This window comes from Cygnus atratus, chromosome 10, assembly GCF_013377495.2.
Source record: "Cygnus atratus isolate AKBS03 ecotype Queensland, Australia chromosome 10, CAtr_DNAZoo_HiC_assembly, whole genome shotgun sequence".
NCBI lineage: Eukaryota > Metazoa > Chordata > Aves > Anseriformes > Anatidae > Cygnus > Cygnus atratus.
Genome location: NC_066371.1, coordinates 15,509,799 through 15,531,789, shown reverse-complemented (window position 1 = coordinate 15,531,789; position 21,991 = coordinate 15,509,799). Strand labels below are relative to the sequence as shown.

The 21,991-nt window shown below is 42.4% G+C and overlaps 1 protein-coding gene across 4 annotated transcripts in view; it reads left to right on the top strand.

Annotated features, from left to right (window-relative positions):
- Nucleotides 1-20,145, top strand: part of POC1A (POC1 centriolar protein A) — a 57,218-nt gene extending 37,073 nt beyond the window's left edge. The window contains exons 10-11 of one of the 4 annotated variants that reach the window (XM_035546837.2): nt 7,479-7,616; nt 19,862-20,145. In XM_035546837.2, coding sequence (XP_035402730.1) covers nt 7,479-7,616; nt 19,862-19,960 — 237 coding nt within the window. In that variant the 3' untranslated portion in view covers nt 19,961-20,145. Of the gene's footprint in view, nt 1-7,478; nt 7,617-9,622; nt 9,961-11,319; nt 11,946-19,861 lie in introns of those variants that run through there. The other 3 variants (XM_035546839.2, XM_035546838.2, XM_035546841.2) reach the window with 3 other exon arrangements.
- Nucleotides 20,146-21,991: the final 1,846 nt, after the last annotated feature.

The following is a 21,991-nucleotide window of genomic DNA, read 5'->3' as shown; positions in this document are numbered from 1 at the left end:
AGAGTGCCTTGGGATCTAACGAGGTAAAGATGTTTCTTGGGGTTTATCACAGGTTTAATATTTATTGGCCTATGGAAAAAGGTGGTCGTTACAGTAGGTGTGCCAAGTTTTAATGTTTTCACTTGGTATTTTTACTAACACCAGTGGGGCAAAGGGTCCTGTCTACATCATTTTTGGCCTTAAAAATGCGCAAAAAAATAAAAGGGAAGTAATGTACTTTTCACTTCCCTTCTTTTTATTCCCTCCCTCCCTTGTCCCCTTCTGTTCTCAAAACTGAGTGCTGAGACGAGGTGAGCAAGAATGGCCTGTGATCCTATGAGTTGTTTGACAAAACTGATTTAATTTGTATCCTAGCTGTTATTCTATGCTGTTCTGGAGCATAGAGGTAGAGTAGTGCTAGTCTCGAAGAATGCAATTGCACCAGAAATTTCCGAGCTACATTGAAAAGGGATGCTTTTCCAGTCTAGAAAATGTCTGTGCTCAGAGAACTGTTTTCAATCAACGGTATTTTATACCTAGCAGGGAGAAATGAGATTGCCTCTCAGTTTTTAATGAGTTCTCCAATCTAGGGTAGTGTACTCCATCTGACCTTCCTGGAAACTTGAAACTAATATGTTTCCACTGGATGTCACTGTTGCTCTGTGGGAATACATTTAAAATATCACTTCACCTGTGGGTGAAAATCAGTCCTTAAAATAGAAGACTTTAATGGTACTTCTTTCTCATTTGGATTAGCAGAATCGGAGTCCAAATAAACAGTATGCACCACTTTTTTTTCCTGATTCTCTGCTGCTTCTTGGGGATTTTTTTCAGCCAAAACGTAAGAATTTAATTGCACTTAGTGAATAACAGATTCAATGGATGTATTGCTTAAAGGCAATGCCATCTTCCAAGATATTTAAAAATTAATTATTGGTAACGTCATACTCTGTTTAAAAACAAAACAGTAGATACACCGTAGAAGTTGATTTAAAGGACTAGAGGTAAAGCTGAACCCATTCCTTCCCTCCACTCAGTTACTCCCTTCCAGTGGAGAGAAGAGGGGGTATTTTCTAAATATCACCATTTAGAAAGCAAAGTGGCATTTTTAAAATCGTCTACTGCAGTTTTACTACTGATGCACATGTATTCTATAGTTAGTACGTCCGCTACACCCCAATCAGCATTACAATAACTGGCTACAATGCTGTGTAGCCAGGACAATTTTCATGAAAGGTTCAGCAAGAGATGTCTGGAATGAAGGCTGATTAATTTTCCCTTTCCCCCAAGTAGTTGCACTGTGCTGTCTTTAAGTGGTTGCTATAAATAAATCACTTCGGTTTTCCCTTTGTCAGTGAGAGCTGTATTGTATTCTGAAACTGCTTATCCATTCTTCCTTTAATGTTCAGCTGCTTCTTGCTATGCCCCCAGTGCTTAATAAGCAGATGTTGTAATAAGATATTTAGTGGCAGATACATTTGTTCGGTTGCACTGAATAAAATGCCCGCTTGACCTCGGACTAAAATAGATAAAACCTCTGTGGGATTGTCACTGTCTCTGGGTCCTGTCTGCAGCACTCAGGTGGCACTTCACCTTGCATGTGAGGCGGATGGGAGCACAAGTGTCTGTGCAATGATGTGATGCTTGTCAGCACTGAAACTGTTGTGAAGACAGTGCATATTTCAGGGCTCTTTCTGTATTTTTTGCAACTCTTTTTCACAGAATGGTTAAGGTTGGAATGGACCTTCAGAGATCATCGAGTCGAATGCCCCTGCCAAGCAGGATCACCTAGAGCACGTTGCGCAGGATGGCATCCAGGCGGGTTTTGAATATCTCCAGCAACGGAGGCTCCACAGCCTCTCTGAGCAACCTGTTCCGGTGTTCTGTCACCCTCCCAGTGAAGAAGTTCTTCCTCATGTGGCAATGAAACCTCCTGTGGTTCAATTTATACCCCTTACCCTATCACTGGCCACCACTGAGAAGAGTTTGGCCCCATCCTCTTTATATTGTCCCCTCAGGTGTCTGTAGAGGTTGATAAGATCCCCTCTGTCTCCTCTTCTCTAGGCTAAACAGGCCCAACTCGCTTAGTCCTTCCTCATAAGGCAGATGCTCCAATCCCTTAATCATATTTGTGGCTCTGCACTGGATCCTCTCTAGAAGTTCTATGTTCCTCTTGACCTGGGGAGCCCAGAACTGCACACAATACTCCAGGTGGGGCCCCACCAGGGCTGAGGAGAGGGGGAGGATCGCCTCTCTTGACCTGCTGTTCACACTCCTCCTGATGCAGGCTAGGATCCCGTTGGTCTTCTTGGCCACAAGGCCACATTGCTGGCTCACAGTCAGCCTGCTGTCCACCAGGACTCCCAGGTCTCTCTCTGCAGAGCTGCTCCCCAGCAGGTCATCCCCCAGCCTGTACTGGTGCTTGGGGTTATTCCTCCCTAGGTGCAGGACCCTGCACTTGCTGTTGTTGAACCTCATGAGGTTCCTCTCCAGCCTGTCAAGGTCCCTCCGAATGGCTGCACAGGCCTCTTGTGTGTCAGCCACTCCACCAAGCTTTGTATTGTCCACAAACTTGCTGAGGGTGCACTCTGTCCCTTCATCCAGGTCATTGATGAATAAGCTGAATAGCACTGGAGCCAGTGCTGACCCCTGGGAGACACTACTAGCTACAGGCCTCCAACTAGACTTGGCACTGTTGAGCACAGTCTTCTGAGCTCTGCCATCCAGCCAGTTCTCAATCCACCCCATTGTCCATGCATGGATCCCACACTTCTGGAGCTTGCCCAGGAGGATGTTATGGGAGACAGTGTTGAAAGCCTTGCTGAAGTCAAGGTAGACAACATCCACTGCTCTCTCCTCATCTGTCCAGCCAGTCATCTCATCGTAGAAAGCTATCAGGTTGGTTAAACACAACTTCCCCTTGATGAATCCGTGTTGACTGCTCCTGATCACCTTCTTTTCCTCCACATGCTTAGAGATGGCCTCAAGGATGAGCTGCTCCTTCACCTTTCCAGGAATGGAGGTGAGGCTGACTGGCCTGCAGTTTTATGGGTCTTCCTTCTTGCAGTGCTTGAAGACAATGGCATGACATTGACTTTCTTCCAGTCCTCAGGCACCTCTCCTGTTCTCCAAGACCTTTTGAAGATGATAGAGAGTGGCTTAGCAATAACTCACGCCAGCTCCCTCAGCACCCTTGGGTACATCCTATCAGGGCCCATAGATCTGTGGGTGTCTGGCTTGCCTAAATAACCTCTAACCCACTCCTCTTCAACCAGGGGAAAGTCTTCCTCTCTCCAGGCTTTCTGTCTTGTTTCCAGGTTCGGTAGTGCGTGGGGGCTAGCCTTAGCAGTGAAGACTGAAGCAAAGAAGGCATTCAGTGACTGCGCTGTCTCTGTATCTGCCGTCACCAAGGCACCCACCTCGTTTAACAGTGCACCCACATTTTCCTCAGTCTTCCTTTTGCTGCTGATGTATTTGAAGAAGCCCTTCTTGTTGTCCTTGATGTCTCTTGCTAAATTTAATTTTAACCGGGCCTTGGCCTTCCTCATTACATCCCTGCATTCTCTGACAGTGTTCCTATATTCCACCCAAGTGGTCTGTCCCTTCTTCCACATCATTTTTAAAGCTGGTTTGAATTTAAATCAATAGTGGCTGGCTCGCCGCAGGGTTTAGATCCCTATTAAGTTTAGGGGAGCTGTACTTTGGTGTGCGAAGGGTTCTTTGTCCATTTTTGTGGTCAGTAATAGGGTTGATTTAATCCTTTTTTATCAAATTGAAAGTAGTTTTAGTCTGGAGGCGCTTTTCCTCACCTGGGTGCAAAATTCCCTTTGAATATAAGTATTCCCTTCAAATTATATATATTACTTACACATCTATATATGTTGTTATTATATATTATCTATATATGTTGTTGTTATTTATATTTGTGGTTGTTATTAAAATGTGAGGGCAGGGTTTTGAAAGACCACACAGTGATGCTCACCACCCTCAAATTTGGAGGCTATACATGCAGTTCTACAGAGGCAGCGTCATTGTCTTACTGCAGCTCCAACCAGTGCCACTGCTGTATTTGACCTATCACAGAAGTGAAGGTAGGTGTTTATGGGAAATAACATGTTGCTCTAAGCATTGCACGGTCTCTTTACTTTTTTTTTTTTTATGAAGAAGAATTTGTTTTAGTTCTTATAAATGTTTGGCAACTTCCTGAAATTAATATCAAACTAAATTCTGGAGGTCCGCTTGGTTTTAGGATACGTAAACACCTCAGCATCTGCTCTGTGAAGTCCCAGTTGTGCTGCTTATGCAGGAAAAGCTTTCGGTCACTTAAAGGAAAGGGTAATTTGGCATGGAAGTTTGGAAAGGATTAAAAAACAGCCTTTCTTCTCAAAGTCATGGTAGGAAGACTGCACAATATCGCTGTTCCCCCTGATTCACAAGGTTTCTGTTATGCTTTGGGTAGTGTTGCTGCAAGTACATATTTGTGTTTAGGCTCTTAAAAAGGTGAGTTGAAATTAGTCTAGTGACTTGTATGGAGCCTGATCCAGATGGATGCAAATGCTCTGGTTTCACCTGTGAAAGGGAAAGTGCAGTGCCTTTGAGCTGAGAGGAGGCAGTGTGTGCAGCATCCACCTTGGCCTGGCTGGCCATCAGCCCATCCTGTGCTATTGTCCTTCTGCTGCTCTGTATGTTGTGGGCTGCATTTAAGGCTTGTGGTGTTTTCATATGTGGCTAGCTGAGGGTTTGCAGGCATTTGTAATGAAATCACCTTGCGCTGGACATGCCCATGGTGGGCAGATTCTTAACCTTTGTTGAGTAGTGTATACAGGACCCTTTTTTGAGAGGCCTGCTTGGCCAGATTCCAGATTTAGGTTGCAGCTTCATGCCTTCCAAGTGGGTGGGATGAGTAAGAGGCTGGAGCAAGCTGCTTTCAGTTTCTCTGCCTGACTCCTTGTGGGAAGCAATTCAAAGTGGTGTCTGTAGGTGCGGATGTTGGATGCTTGATTCTTGCACCTGCTGTGGCAGGGTAGGATGTTAGAACTGAGTATTCAAAGACCTTTGTCAGTTGAAAGCCTCCTTTTTGGGAATCGCTCTCTATGACCCATTGACGTAGCTTTGTTTTGTTTTTTTGTTGTTAGCTGAATGCATCCCTAATTTAGGGGCATGCACAGGCTCCAAACTTCACTGCTGAAGATGCTACCTACACGTTATCTTCTTGATCACGAAGGTCTGTAAGCTTTCAAGCAGCTGTAGTGTTTGAAATGGGGCAGTACGCCATATTGTCACACATTTTACATGTAGATTCTGTTTTGGAGGAGTGTTGCCACCATTGAGTGCCTTCAGGAACCCATGCAAGCTTCGTGGAGGTGGCTTGCTGGGCTTTTCCCAGTGGTGGTGTATAGCCTGTGAGCTGATCTGCAGAACGTGGTGTGTATGACACAGAGCTGCTGCTGCTCCTGGCTTCAACTTGACCTGATGAGGACCACTTGTCCCTTACAGCCTAACATGTGGGAACATCTGTGCAGTACTGCCCTTGCAAATATGCCACGCTCTTAAAGTCTCTGTACTGTGTACTGTAGCAAAGAGAATATCAACTGAGTTCAACCCAGCAGCTTTTTACTAAAAGCTGTCTGACATATGCTTTAAAGCTAGAGAAAATATGTTGTTACAGTCATTTTTCTGCTTCTGTGAGTCAGCTTGTTCTAATGGGTTTTGAAGTGGATGGCTCATCATCGTTTGGGCTTTTTAAGTGCGGGTTGCATGTAGTGTTAGCTTGCTGAAATTTCTGCTGTGCCATGATTGGCTGGCCTAAAGTTATACCATCAAAACATAATGGCCAGTCTTAGCATAAGAAGAAAACATGCTATTTAGTGCTAATTCACTGTTGATCAACTGCATTTTCTTGTTTTGCTCTTAAATTTACACAGCAAATAGCAGCCTTGTGAAGCTGTCTTTATCTTGTATGTGCAAAAGCATGTTTTAGTCGATCAAATTAGTTCATCGGTGACCAACACGTGGCTCTGGGGCAACCTGCAGCACACAAGTAGTTCGAGAGTGGCTCCTGTGCCAGGGCTGCGCAGTGTGACCTGTGTTGGCCAAGGGCTGTGGCTAATCCGAATTGCTGCAAGCAATCTGTGTCCTGTTGCACAGGGAGCATGTTCTGCCTGAACTTCCCTTCCCAACCAGTCTTAAGGGAAAAGACAGTGAGCTGCCTGCTTTTTCATGGAGAACCATGATCCTGTAGACCCTCCATACATTTTTATCTAAGAATAATCTTACTGCATTAAGCAGTCTGGGTTTAAAGTTATGTGAGATGGTCTAAGGTCTTGTTGCATCAAATGTAGAGATAAATAGTTAAATAGAGTGCTAATCAGAAATGCCTTCATAGCAGAGAAGAGACAAAGGTACTCCTAGAGCCCATTTTTCAGTCTGTCAGAATTCCTTGCTTTTTGTTGATTTGCAAGCTCCAGCCATTTACGTGAGCAGTAAGTTGGTAAGTTCCGTCCGTGGGATGCAACTGCACCAGGCACTGGGCCATGGTGAACTACGTTTTGAATGCTGCAGTCTTGGCTTTAGATTCAAGTCATGTCTGTTAGTGTAAATTAGGAAATATAAGTCTGCAATTGCTTAATCAGTTGGCTAACTTGTTTAGATAAACTCAACTTCTACTGGTGATAATGAAGTAAGTAACGCAAATAGTGTTTGTTCTGGAAGGAAGATAGCATTTTGAAAGGAAAGAAGAATAAGTTCTCTAGTAAAGATCTATATGTGTTTTAAAAAATTATTTGGAATGAAATATTCAGGCTTGCATAACTAAAACAGTTGAAATTGAAACTTCAAAGTAACCTTGTTCTTAACCTCATTGAGGAGGGAGAAGCAGTTCAAGATGTAAATAAAATTATAAGCATTAAATCAAAACTGTGTGTTGTAATGCATATTGGATCATTTTGGTGAACTTAACTACAGTATTGCATCCTTGCCTTCCTGCAGCTAACAAAGATGGAGAGAGCCTTTTACAGTGTGGTACACTAAACCTTTTTCTCCTTACACTGTTGGGGTGAAATAACTTTGACTCCTATCAGAGTAGCTTGCTTCAGTCTGTAATTTGGAGGTAGTACTTCACATGGCTCCAGTAAGTCTCCATTTACCTGTACGGTCTATGTCTGTGGAGCACATGAACGTGCCAAAGCTCTTTGCATATACAAATCTCAAACCTAGCAGGATTGTTCCAAGATTGTTGTCTAAGCTTTGTCTTTCCTCATGAAGGCTTTAAAAAAAATAACAACAACAACACACACGCCCCTCCAGACTGTGGAGACAGATGATTCCGCAGCAGCTTTTCCTTTTTTAACTGTGTCAAGAACAAACAGTTGCATTTCTCTCTTGTCCTTTTGATAGCATAGACTGTCTCCCAACATAAATTGTTCTTTACCACTCATAAAACAGAAATCCTTCTCCAGCTGATGGCATTGCAATAGCAGATTGTCTGTTTATTTTTCTAGCTATCAGAAATGGATTGTGGTGTTCACCTTAAGAAAACTAAAACTCAGGATTCTGGTAGGAACCACGAGCAGCAACAGGACAGCAGTCTTGCAACTACCTTGGAACATATCATGGGACAGCTGGATGTTCTGACTCAGGTATGGTTTGCTGTTTGGTTTTGTAATGAAAAGGAGAATATTTTGCAATAGCTTCATAGAATAAGTGTGGCTAGTCCAAAATCTCTGCTTTTTAGCAGTTTAACGATAAATCTATTTTTATCTGCTTATCAGCATGACACTATCCATTCCCTCCCATCAGCTTCCAACTCAGGCCCTGCTCTTCCCCTCATTCCTTTGTACTGCAGTGTAGCAGAGAGCTAATTGAGCTAGCTGTAGTACCTTATCCTATTAGCCAAGGTTTATCCAAGGTAATGGCTGAAGGCATGGCTAAAATAGCAGGCAGTAGGACTCTGTCTTGGTGAGTAATCAGCCTCTTGTCCTTCCCCTGTTACATTGCAGTCTATAGGCAGACTGTTCAGATCCTTTTCCTTTCCCTCACCCAACATTCACCTACACAGTACAATTTCTACAGTGTTCTCCTCCCATCTACGCATCTGGGCCCTTCTGTGCCCCTCTCACAAACATGCTTCTCACCCACAAGTAACAAACAACTAATCCCTTGCAGAAGCATTAACATACAGTTCTTCTACGGAGACCCTAAGTAATGCTTGAACAGCACCAACTGGTAATGGTGATCCATCACAGCATATGTTTGTTTAATAAGAATTTGAGGATAGAGCTGTATTTTTGGTTGTTTTTATTTGTTTGTTTAACCAAATTGTTGTTCTTTGCTCGTGTTAGGAAATGTTTATTTCTGAGCTAGGACTCAATTTCATTGTGTATTTTTAAGGGATGTGAGAAGCAGGGAGAAGGCATGAGATAGTAAACACCAGTGATATGTAGATAACACCAGGGTGGTTATAAGGAAAAAATCTGTGTGGGAGGGCTTTTCTGTGAGTTTGAGTGTTGTTTCTAGGGAAGAACAAGCAGATCTTGAACACTGTGTATTGAACACACTGATTACTGGTTTGAGTTAGCTCTCTTCTCTCGAGAGAAGTACATGTTATCAAAAAAAAAAAAGTGTAAGATGACGGACTGGAGAGCTCAACAGGGGTTTGAAGTAGGGCTGACTTAGGGATATAAAGCATTCCAGGACTACAGACAGTCTAAAATAGTATAGAGTGAAAACCACAAGATATTTAAAATTCATTTGGCAGAAATGCAAGAAAGCACTTTTCTGTAGTCTTTAGAACTTTAGAATCCTTAGAACACTAGAGGGGAAAAAAAAAAATCTTCTATGACGTTAGACCCGCATGTTTGTTATTAAAATGCAACCAAGTGTATACACAAAATATTTTATTATTGTTTTTGTCTCCTTAGTAAGTTTGGAATGTGATCTTTATCTTTCATTACATAAATCAGATTCACAGTTCTGATGATGGATGTGTAATGGCTCCTTTTCAACTTCATAGGTGTTTAGAGGAGGCAAATATTGCAGTAAACAGTATATGTGGGATTTAAACTAGATACAAGCAATGCAAACATCTCTAGAAGGTATTGTGTAACCGTTAAAAAAAAAATCCAAACATTGTTTTAAACCTAGCAAAAAGAGAGAAACTGAGATCACTGGGGGAGGAATAAATTAGTAGGTTTTAGAATAAATTTGGAAATAGGCCTGAAACTATAGTTTAAAAAAAAACACACTGCCTTGAGTAACTGCTTTCAGCAACCTTTTACCTGTAGCTGTTCACCGTCTGTACAGTACTTAATTTCGCATTGGTTCTAGTTTTTGTATGTTGTAGTTTATATTAATACCATGCATGTGTACAAGTAGATGTACCTGATGTGTTGTTGAAATGGTTTTGCAATGCTTCCTTTTCATTTTAGTATTTAGAAGTGAAACAAGTTAACACAAAACTATCAAGCTTGTGCAAATGAACATGAAAGAATTCTTTATCCCTGTACTAGGAGATGAGATTCTTGAAAGGGGGGATGCAGGCAGTTAGCAGGGCAAAGAAATGGAAGGTAACTGGAGGGTACCTGCTGGTGTAGCTGAACTTTGTTTTTTCCCTTGTGGGCACGCCATGCTGATGGTTATAACACAGAAGGGAGCACAGGTCCAGCACGGCACCATTACTACCTCTTCCATGCCACCAGATGTTGACCAGGTGGACTAACAGCAATCTGATTGCTAGCTCTGGTCTGAGTGAGACGGAAACAGAAGCTGGTGATACCTGTCTGGTTATCTTTCCTAGCCATTTCTGCCAAAGCATAACTGGGTGCTGCTTCCTGCAGATTCAAGCTGATGTTGGGTGTTTTTTATACAAGAACTTGGGAATTGCAGACTTATTTCAATGAAAGAAGGACACCACTACTTCTTAAAAAAAAAAAAAATGCTTTCATAAATATGTGACTAAAAGCTTTCATGAATAAATAACATAATACAGGCGTCAGCATTTTTTCCTTCTTCAAGAAAGGCTGAGACTCTATCAGTAGTCTCCTGGTTCTCTGTTAAAAATCATTGTTATGTAATTCCTGTGTATTGCTTGCTTAAAGAGAACTCTAATGGCATAAGCAGGACCATATCGTTTATGTTGTTTTCTTAGCTATGGAGAAGGGACAGACACACCATTTCCAGAAGCTGTCTACAGGTTTTCCAGGAATTTCTAATTTGTTAACTCGGTGGGAGCTTGGGTATATTTCTAATGTACCACCTTGAGTTCTTGCACTCTCTGTGCTCATCGTAGTTTCCAACACTGTGTTAACATAATATGGAGACATAATATGGAGGAAACTTAAGGTTCTGATAAACTACTCTGGGAAATAATGCAAATATAAAATTAATCTATCATTTTTCTAACACTTCCTTAGCTATCATCTCAAGGTTTACCATGCTAACCTGGGTATAATGTAAAAAGTGGGAAGGAGAAAAAATGCTGTGTTTTTTTTTTTTTTCAAAATTTTCTGCTGAAAGACGTGATAGTAAGAAATCAGCTGGACACTGTCATCTCTACCCAGTGCACAGCTTTGTACTGAGCTGCGAGCTTGAAGCTGCATTGTCTGCTGCTCACCAATTACCAATACCTTCCCTCTGTTGACAATAGATTTCTAGATGAAGTGGAGTGTCATGTACTCGGATACAGCAGAATCGTTTTTATTCTATTAAGAGGTCTCTTCCTGCCAGACACCAATTGAAAGTAGAAATGCTGAGGCTGTAGAGGCATTATGTCCTGTGCAGCAGGATGCACTTGAGCAGACTTGCTCCTTCAGTTGGCACTTCCGATACAACTTTCTCTAGTAAGAACTAAAGAAACTAGTGGCTGTTGCATACCATGTCTAGCAGTCAATGTTATACGTCCCCCTTAGATTTACGAAGCTTTCTTTTTACGTTGTGAACTTCATGCTGTGATTTTACTCTTAAGGGCTTTGACACCCTTCTTTAAAAACAGGTCTTTGATTCAATGAAGCCTTCCTCTTCTCCTCACCACAACTCTGTCAAGCCTTTTTGTGGTTTAAGTAAGAAAGCGATCTAATGTAACCTGACAGCATCTTCGTACTTTTTTCTAAACATGGTTTGTAGCCATATTTCACATGTAAATAAAGCAATCTTTGCCTTTTTCAGGTGAGTAGCACATGCTCAGTAATTTTGCTGGATTAAGGATAATTTATCCTTAATGTTCTGGAGTAGAAAAGTGATTTTTGGCTGAAACTAAAATGGAGTAGGTATTATGAGGTGTTATTTGATGGTATTATTTGGGTATTATTTGATGTGCTATCTAAAATGTATTTCCTGCATTTGCAGCTGAACTGCTGAGATGAAAGATGATCATCTGTGAGTTAAGCATCTTAGCTGCAGTGGAAGATTTGTATTGCCAATTGTTATCATAAAGAGTTTGTATAGTCTTGCCCTCACTCCAGACACCTGCAGTTGCTCCATTCACTCTGATAATCCCTAGCACAGGTGTGCAGTGAGCACTGAGGAAAAAGCCACTGTTCTTAACGTGGGAAGAAGGAAGGTGTCAGTTCTACATGAAGTGTCCCGAGCTCTTCATCTGAGAGAGTTGTGGACGTTGTGTTTGGGACATGGTGTACTGGTGGACTTAGTAGTGTTAGGTTGATGGCTGGACTTGGTGATCTTAAGGGCCTTTTCCAACCTAAATGATTCTATGTATGAGGTTACCATAAAAGTTCATAAATAGCTGTGGTAATCCACCCACAGGAAACAGTTTCAAATCCATCCCCAAGCTAATCTGGTATTGAAGCCGGGAGAAAACAACGCAGTGAAATGTGAAGAGTTACTAAATCTGAAAGGTAATGCAAGCCAGAACTGAAGGACAGTTTAGCTCCAGTGAGATTAAAGGATTATCTCACTTCTTCCAGAAGAGATTGCAGAGGTGGGGAGAAAAATATTTTGTAAAAAATATATTTAGTACAAAAAAAAAGGACTTGGAGGAGAAATGGGTTGCTTTTTAAATAAAACTCAAAATGTGTGTGCAGTGTTTGTAATGCAAATGAGTAAAATCAAGTTTACTTCTTACATTTGGGGATATGGTCTTCAAAACGTGTTGGTAAGGAATAAATGGCCCCTTTCTTCTCTGAGATGTTGAATGTAGATGTCCTGGTTTGGGCTAGGATAGAGTTAATTTTCCTCCTAGTAGCTGGTAGGGTGCTGTGTTTGGGATTTGGGATGAGAATAATGTTGATATCACACTGATGTTTTAATTGTTGCAGAGCAGTGCTTGCACTAAGACAAGGACTTTTCAGCTTCTCGCTCTGTCCTGCTAGCGGGCAGGCTGGGGGTGCAGTGGGAGCTGGGAGGGGACAGACCCAGGACAGCTGACCCCAACTGGCCAAAGGGGTATTCCATACCATCTGGTGTCACGCTGAGCAATTATATGGGGGTGGCTGGCCGGGGTGGGGGGGGGCGGCTGCTTGGGGATAGGCTGGGCATCGGTCAGCGGGTGGTGAGCAATTGCATCGTGCATCACTTGTTCTGTACACATTATTATTATTATTTATTATTATTATTATTATTATTTGTTATTATTTTATTTTCTTTTCTGTCCTAATAAACTGTCTTTATCTCAACCCACAGGCTTTCATTTTTTTCTGATTCTCTGCCCCATCCCAGAGAGGGAGGGGGGAGGGTAAGCAAATGGCTGTGTGGTGCTTAGCTGCCGGCTGGGTTAAACCACAACAGTAGATTAAACAATGGGTTTAATAAAATAAATCCTTACATGACTTCAAGCAGTTATAAGTAAATTAATATTTTTTTTATTAATTTATTTGTGGATCACAAGGGCCGCTACCTGTGCCTTGCACAAATGTCTTGGTTCGTATGTTACTTTCACTGCCTGAACACCAACTGGCTATGACAAGTCCCAACAAATAGGAGATAACAACAATCAGTTTTTATTCCAAAAGAAATTGTTTGAAATCCAAGTGATCTTTAAAAATAAAAAGCAAGCATTCCAATCTGAATAATCTGTGAAATGCCAGATGAGCTTGGTTTTTAAATCTTAATTTAAGGGGCATAGAGATTATTTCTTATGATGCAGAACCGTCTTTTGGAGACGCAGTAGCTTTGATGATCTCTTACTCAAAATAAATGAAGTACCCTGTTTCTTGCCAGTCCTTATATAGTATCATCCAAGTTCTGAAATTCACTTCCAAAATATGCTTGTTACAGAAATCTCTAAGGATTTTTCTGCTTTCTAAGACTGCCTAAATTAAATACACTCCCAGTGATACTGCTGTATTAGCATGACACTGCCCAGATGCCAGGTTCTCAAAAATGCTGATTGTCTCCCTGGAGGTCCAGCAGACCTTTACCTTCTCTTAGCCTTCAACAGGCAGGAACACTCGACATCTCCCATGATTTGCATTTTTACAAGCAGACCTTGAAGAAGTATCCTTTGATATGCTTAATATAAGTTGTTGGTTATCTACTGGGTACCAGCAATTGAGTTAATTCAGCTGAGTGATTAACATCCTGTCAGAGTTAAATTGGGTGGCAGGGGAAGTATATAGGATGTCTTCGAAGCACACCCTCATCCTTGTGCCTGGGGAGACCTCTAAGCCTTTTGGAGTTGCTAAGCACGGTACAGTCACTTTTGTAGTACCTACTTGGATATTTCATCATAGCTCATCTTAACTCGCTGTATTTTCATACTGTGTGGGGAAACATGAAGTCTCCTGACTCCTTTGGCTGGTTGGCTCCCCGAGGTCTGGGAGCTGTGCACCAGGGAGGCTGCCCATACCTGAGCAGGCAGTGCAGCCCTTCCCTCCCCAAAACTTGCAGCATCCAATGCAAGTGCCATCAGTTTAGCTTTGGCTGATCAGCCATCAAGCCTGAAGCAACAGTGCTGAAACATCTTAGTAAAAGGACTGTAAGTTGAAAGGCCCAGTTGCAGATGACACGCATGCCTTGAGTCCCTGCATTGCACAGAGGACATTGGCAGAGCTTGTGACTCCTCATCTTGGAGTCTAGGCTTGATTTAATAAAAAGGATATCCATGTTTCTATATTCCAGGGGCCATTTGATCACTGTGGTATTTCGGTAGTGGTATCTTGTCTACTTTGCTGCTTGGTCTGGCCAAGTGGATGAGACGAATTTTCAGGTACTATGTATGTGGGTTTTTTTCTGAGAGAAAGGTTTGAATGAGCACTGTAAGCAACAACACTCATGTTGCTATACTGGGCCTGTTGCATGGCCGTCAAAGCCACTTTGCAATCTAGTTAAAGGACTTCAGAAAATGGAGTGTACTGGGAGGTGGAAGGAGCACAGGTTTAGAAAACCCCATCTGGTTTGCTTCTGGGACTTCGTAACCCATGGTTGTACAGCAACTCTGACCAGTATGGCCCTGGCTAGCCACGCTGGGGCAAAGTGTTTTGTAGTACCAGATAGAAAAGTTTATGGAATTGAAGCATGTTACAAAGTAAGTGTGAAAATTTATGAAGATGCATTAAGGAAATATTGATGGGGGGAAGACTAAATGACTGAATGAAACTGTTTCATTCTGAAATAATGTGCTATCCTTAAATCATGCTGCTGTGAAATACTTCATGCAAACAGACTTTGTGAGAATTTACTTCAGAGCTTGCATTCAAAACAAGGAAGGAGGTAAGAAGCTACAGAACTTACTTAAAATGTCCTTGGGGTAGGAGATCTTGTTTTAGTTTGAATGGAAAAAGTGCTGTCTTGTATTTATTTATTCATTTTTAGTGTGAAATTATTTCTAAAGAAATGTTAATAGTGCACTTGATCTCTGAGATGAAGACTTTGACCAGTAGCGTAAGGCAAGTCCTGGCATTCAGAGAGCACTGTGTGTGTTTGCTTGCTATGTGAAGTGTTACTGCCAGTGAAGGCTTTGTGTATACTTGTACTTTCAGATATGAGATTTTCTCCTTTGGTTAGTTTAAACCACCACTTCTTGATGAAAATGATTCAGAGGTACTGAATGTTCTGATCCCATCTCAAAACTGTGTTAAGCTCTAATTTGTACGTGAAGAGTGCTGCTTGCTAATAGCAGGGGTCTCCTTTGAGTTTCCCTAGGTGCAGTTGCTGAGGTGGAAGGGAGACTGACAGCAAGTCATGGCAAAGCTTTGTATGGCAGGAGGAAAGGGCGCTGCCCACTGGACGGGTCTGCACCTGAACCTCGGTGTGACTTCTGAACACGTTCTCCCATGAGCCTCAATTTTTATGTTAAAGTCTGGTATTTTAAGTTGTTGTTTGTGGAAGGAGACTTTTTTTTGTTTCCTGTGGCAGCCTGAGTAGAAAGTGTTCACCTGGTAATTAGTTTGCTCATTGGATTAGTTTAGAGAAAGTATAGATAGGTACCTCTGAACCTACTCATTGGCACTTGCCAAGGAGGGACTTTGTTGGCCCCTTGGATGCCTGAGCAGCTTTTTTTTTATGATGGAATGTCCTGTTCTGAATGTCCTAGCTTTAGCTGCCAACGTGGTGAATAAATGCGGCTCCTTACAGCATCCTGACGGGAGTGCTGGTAGGGATAAGCAGCATAAAACCTCTTCCACTTTGATTGACGCTTGCCATACGCTTAGAAGTTCAGGGCACTGTATTATCCCGCTAACATCATTTTAAGATGGTACACAGAAGAGAATTAAATAATGATATAATCCTAATACAGAGATGTGGTCATTCCAATGTCTTTGTGCTTTGTGGATAGAAATCCCTATTTTTCCATTTGTTATTAGATTGATAGATTTTTTCCATTGTAACATTTCTGCATTTACTGACTGTTCTTTTGCAGGAAGATGTTTTTTTTTTTTTTTGATAAACTGGAAAGAAAATGCTGTCTTTGTAGATTAACATGTCATATGGGAAGAAAAATCTGAAGAGGCAGAGCTAATGCTCTTTCTTGGGCTATTTGATACATTACATGTTAGTGCCCTGCAGAACAGTTTTTAGCACGTGCTTTAGTGAAACCGTTAACATTAGGGATGGAGCAAATTTTAGCAACCTTTTTATTGAAGTAAGGCTAGGAAACTACCTCTCGGAGAAGGCAGATCAGCGGAGAAAGGGGTTTTATGTTATGAAATGGTTAATGATGACAGGACCAGAAGAAGCTCAACTGTAACGTTTAGCCTGCACATCTGCAAGGCACACCTGCTTTGCAGTCCTTGTGTATGCCTGTGTTCCTTGTGTTGTTACCTATCTAAGTAACAATGTGCAAATCAATGTTTTTTGGGGTCCTGCGATTACCAGTAATGAACTGGAGCAGTGTTGTGTCCACTCTGCTGTTATTCAGTCAAAGCTGGTGAGAATCTGGCATACTCGAAAATCCTATGTGCTGCTTGTGGACATCCCTTGGCTGGCTGGGCGTGGGATTATCCATTCCCATGCTCTTGGCCACTTCACCCCCAGCTCCACGTTAAGTACTTGGTTTTAGTTAATGGCTGACCTGTTAAGTTAATTAGTTAATCTGTCTAGCCTGATCTCCCAGTTACCCACATGGAGTTAGTTCTGTCATTGCTCTCCTAGTCTGACCCTGGGGGTCACCTGAGGAGTGTGAATGTCCTCAGCTCTGGACTCTGCTTTTCAGGTTTCCTCTGGCAGTTGTTGAGCTGGTTTCTGTTGGGATTCAATTAGCACCAGGCTCTGCTTATCAAAAAGAGTCCTCAAAAGACGCTGGATGGATTACCCCAGGGCTCTGCAAAAACCTCCACGTTGGGGCTAACAGTGGTTAAACTGTCCCTACTGCATGGTCAGGCAAGGAAATGTTTAACGAGACTTAAAGAAAAGATGCTGATGAAAACTGAAAGTGTATGTAGGTCTGGCATTTGGGTTGGCATCACGGATCTCTAGTATTACTGGGTTGAGGGAGTAAAAATAACGTTGAGGGAATGGCATGGGGAGTTTGTCATGATGTAAGCAAATGTGACTGCTGGATCCCTCAGATTAGGGAGGATGGAGCTGAATATTCACCATAACTTAAAGTAAGTAGGATGCAATATATATATTTTTTTACATAGTTTCTCATGAACATTTCCTGGTGTGCAGTGAAGAAAAGTAATCGGCTTCTGACACCATGGGAAGCCAGGATCCTACCATAGGGAAACAGAATGAGCACAAACCTGCGTCAGGTGAACCCTCACTGAGTCTGCCTGGTGGCATGTGCCTCCTTGGGGTGGTTGTCAGTTCATTACCTTCTTGAAAAGTAATAGCAATATCACGTAGCAGTTTGATTTGTGTACCAACAAGGATTTGCATTATGAATGGCAACATGGAAGCTTTGTAAAACTCTGTCACTTGGGAATAAAGTAGCTTTTTGTATGTGTGTAAACTACTATATAATAGTAATAACATTTTTGCATTTTCCCTTACCTTACTAGGACATCAGGTGCCCTGTGTATTTTGGGCATCATGTATTTCAAACTTGAATGAACTGTGCTCTGAAGTTCTTTGGACTTACTGGATTTCATTTCTGACTTCTCCTTTTCCACTTGTAGTTTCCAAAAAATGCTCACTACAAGTTTATTGAAATGGAAATTGCATACAAGCATAAGCAGAAAGCATATTTCTTACAGCTTTTTCTCAAATTCAACATTTTCTGAAATCCACTTTATCTGTGCTTTGTTTCACCGTCCTGCATGTAGCAGTGGCTGCAAGCAACCTGGGCCTTTGCTTTTTGCAGGGTTGTGTGACCAGGATGTGATTCACCTGATTACGTCTTTTTTTAAAGGAAATTGAATGCAATGCTACCCCCCACATTTTGAATGAACACTTGAGTCTTGAGTCACTTGTTCTCCTTTTCTAAATGGAAAAGCCAGGATCCCTGCTGCTTTTCATTCTCTGTCTGGTTGTTTGCAGGCTGAGATCTTTGCTGTAAACCCCTGTAGACATTCAGCCTGCTGTGTTCTTCCCTGAGCCGCTGTGCTCCTGACATCTGTAAGGCAGCCCCTAGGTAATAGCCATGGCTAGGTTCAAATCAGATGAAATCCTCTCTCCTTTGAACAGACAGGAGAGCTCCTGCTAGCTATGGGATGGTACCTGGTGCCTCCCCAAGTTTTCTTTGGGCTCTCTGTATACAGCAGCTCTTGCACCTCAAAGAGGTAGAAATAGAGGAGAATAAAACTAAATGATGCTAGTGCCATAGGCCAGGGGAATATCTAAGCAATGCAGGGTTTGTTCCTTTGGGCAGAGCTTGTTATGGTTGTAGCAAGGCTGTGTTACACAGCAGGAGTTGACTCTTCCTCTTCTTGGGGCACACCTGTGGGGTGGCAGTGGTGAGAGGTGACTGGGGACATAGCACCGGGGACATGGGACACAGGGAGAGGGCTGCAAACACTTCAGAAGGGATAGACAGGAAAGGAAGGGAGGGGGCGTTGCCCTCCACGTTAGGGAAGGAATTGATTTTGAAAATTTGCCTTTGAGAAACAGACATGTAAAGGCTGAGAGCTTATGGGTGAGAGTTAAAGACTGCACCAATAAAGGACAGCTTGTCCTTTACTGGGGGGTCTACTGCAGGCCACCTGATCAAGGGGATGGAGAAGCACTCTTTATTTGTGTAGATAAAACCATTCCCCCTTGTCCTATCATTAAACTAAAAGAGGGGAGATTTAGATTAGAGGTTAGGAGGAAATTTTTCACTTGGAGGATGGTAAGGCACTGGAACAGGCTGCCCAGAGAGGTTGTGGACGCCCCATCCCTGGAGGTGTTTAAGACCAGGTTAGGTGAGGCCCTGGGCAACCTGATCTAGTGGGTGGCATCCCTGCCCATGGCAGTGGGGTTGGAACTGGGTGATTTTTGAGGTTCCTTCCAACACAGGCCGTTCTGTGATTCTGCCTCTTTACAGGTCAGTGGTGTGTGAGTAGTAGAAAGAAGCTTTGAGCTGTGTTTGGTAGGGGAGGGGGAAATGTGTTCCGGCAAATCCTATGATGCAGAACCCGTCCTGACTGTTAACACGTGGTGTTGTAATGTGTCTGAGGGAAACAGTTTTGCAGTAGTGCTTGATGTTGTGTTTTCACCATGACTGTGTTTTCTCCTTACTCTCCCCACCATTCTTCTCATTCCCCAAATCATTTTGCAGGAGATTTTTCCTGGTCACTCAAGTGACCTTAGCCAAGCTGCTTCCTTTCTTTGTGCTTTAGTTTCCCCAGCTGTAAAACGAGGATAAAGAGACCTGCTTTCCTTTGTCAAGCACTTAGTGATGTGTTTATGAAATGTGCTATTAAAAGGCTTTCTATGTATAACTTCTATACAAATAGCAGTTGTCCAAGTTTATTTGAATTACTTTATTAAAGTCTGATGTTCTGGACATCCTTTTGTTTTTGAAAGAGGACGTTATTTATGCAGTAAAAATGCTCAGAATATGAATCTATTGATTGTTGCTGATAAGTTTATGGGTATTAAAGCATTAAATATAATCACTGCCTGTTATCAGCCATTCTGGTGTCTTTGGAAGCTGCAAGTGGTTTGCATAGGTAGGTCCCCTGATTACCTCAGAGCGATCAATAAAAGGTTTTCAGCAGAGGCTTTTAATACCACGTGGTTAAAATGTTCTTCCTGTGTATCCTGTCCATGATGACTTCAGCTCTAGGAGAAAGCTATAACAATCCCTTTGTGAGGTAACTGGATTACACAAATACTCGGGCATTATGTTGAGGTAGATGCTGCCACTTTGGTTTTTAACTCCTTTCTATCACCTGACTGTGCTGCCTTACACTGGGATGGTTTTCTTGCTTGATCCTGGAGTTACAGTCATGAAATACCTCAAAATACTCCATTTGAATTTAGGATTTCATTACCCACCGACAGTACAGTGGCATACATAGCTTGTCTTTGTGAGTGGCTGAACAGCAGCTTTCCTTTTGTTTTGCAGACAGTTTCCATCCTGGAGCAGAGACTGACACTTACAGAGGACAAGCTGAAGGAGTGCCTAGAGAACCAGCAGAAAATCATTCAGAACAAAGCGAACTGATTTTGTGAGAAAGGAGCAGAGATGGAGGCTCTTGGAGGTTTGCAGTGGTTTGTGTTCTTAACAGTCTGTGTGTGACTTTAACGATTTTGAGAGCAGTCAATTTTTACTTGATATGTACAGTTATTGTATCTGTAAATACAAAAATTTGTTACTTTACTAGAATAAAAGGAAGAAATTATTTGTAAGAGTGGATGATGATTGTGATTTCTTGTGTTTTCCAGATACTGTAACAACCAGCTAGAAAGGCTGCATCTGTTCTGCCTTAGCTGCTGCTGAGTTAACCTTAAAATGTTTAAGCATCCTAGAGTTGTAAAATGTCTGGCCCAGGCCGTTCGGCTTGTTGCTGGCTATATGTCGCAAGAGCTCCCAGGATATCCTGGCCAGTGGGAGTTCACCTCTGTTCTCAAGTCAGAGCAAGCATGTGATATCCTAGTGCAACTCCCACCTGTCGAAGGGTCTGTCCGACCAAATCCCAAATGGTGCCTGGCAAATCTGACAAAGTGGATCAGATCCTGGATTTGTGCAGAGGCTTTTCCAGTGGAAGGACTTAACCTGCTCCCTCATGCAGTGTGTGAAAAATGGTTTGCTGAGCTGAGGCTGGAGGAAAGGTCCTAGCTCTACTAGATCAGATTGCAGAGTGGAATGCCAAGCAGCTTTTGCTTTGTATTTGTCCACTTCTTAAATTAAAGGCAGGGAGAGAAAAGGCAACCAGATAGCAGCATGCTTGCTGCAGTCATAAACCTTCCCTCTTCTCACACTGGACTGTCTTTAATTTTCAGTCATTTTGCAGATGTTTTCGCAGTCGAATAGCTCATCACTCACACCTATGCTGTCACCGTGCTCCTCACATCACACCTCTAAGACTCTTTCAGGGCTTTAGCAGGTGTTCAATATGTAGCTGCACAAGAATTGGGACTTCTGGGGGATCCTGTTCTCCAACACCTCTTCTGCTAACATGCACTGGAGATCTCCTTTCTTGTAATAAACTATTACGTACATTCCTGAAGAAATGAGCTGTGGGAACTTGAGCATTTCAGGGTTAATGAAACCCTCCTCCTTTACCATCTTTCTGACCTCTTAAAAGAGGGAATTTGCCTCAATGCCTGCCCTTGGCTGGCACAGCAGGCTCCAGTGCTTCCAAAGCGCCCATCTCCAGATGTGCCATGGGCATTTCAGATGCTTGCTGGAGGCCTGGCTGGCATTCTTATTTCTCACAGGGCTTAGCAGATCTTAAGGCCAGACCCGTATTTTTTTTTTTTTTTTTTTTTTGCACCTGTTCCTGTTGCAGGCTGTGTCTGCCTGTACTGCATCTGGACGGTGTTAATCTTCTTGTCCCATCTGGATGAAGCTGTTTGCATTCCCTTGTCATCACTGGGAAGCTTCTGGTCTCCTTCCATTCTGGTACTTTCCACATCTCTAAGAACCCCTTGTTGGCATCATCACAATATTTCACTCTTTTTCATTTGCAGGAAGGTGAGGGCTTTCTCATTTCCATGCTTATTGGGTGGATTATAAATCTGAGTTTCTCTCTGCTCCACCACAGACTGTTTGTTTTCTGTCTCTAAGCTCCCACTCTGATAAATTATTATTTTCTCTTAGATTACGCTAATGGAATCAATTCAGTGAAATTCTTCCATGCTCTTGCTATAAGCTTTCAGAGGCTTTCTGTTGAGAGACTGACATTTTCATTGAAATGAACTGATGTCGTGACAGGATGGGTGGGAAGGAGAGGATTCAAAAGTGCACAGGGCCAGTTTTCTGCTAGAAGAAGGCCGTTCTGCCACTGAAGCAGTGACAAAAATGAGTTGTAAGAGTCTACTTTATCAGCCTGATCCCCAGAGTTGTGGGCTGACTTTTTGGGGTGGGGGTGGGGAGGGGAGAAGAAAACTTAAGCTGTTCCAAGTCATCAGTTTTCAAGCTTCACTTCTTTTCCTTTTAATTTGTAATCTCTAATGTCTTAAGAGACCACAGAAGCAATTTGCCATTCTCCCTAAAATACTATATACAATACAAATGACTTGGGCACATTTG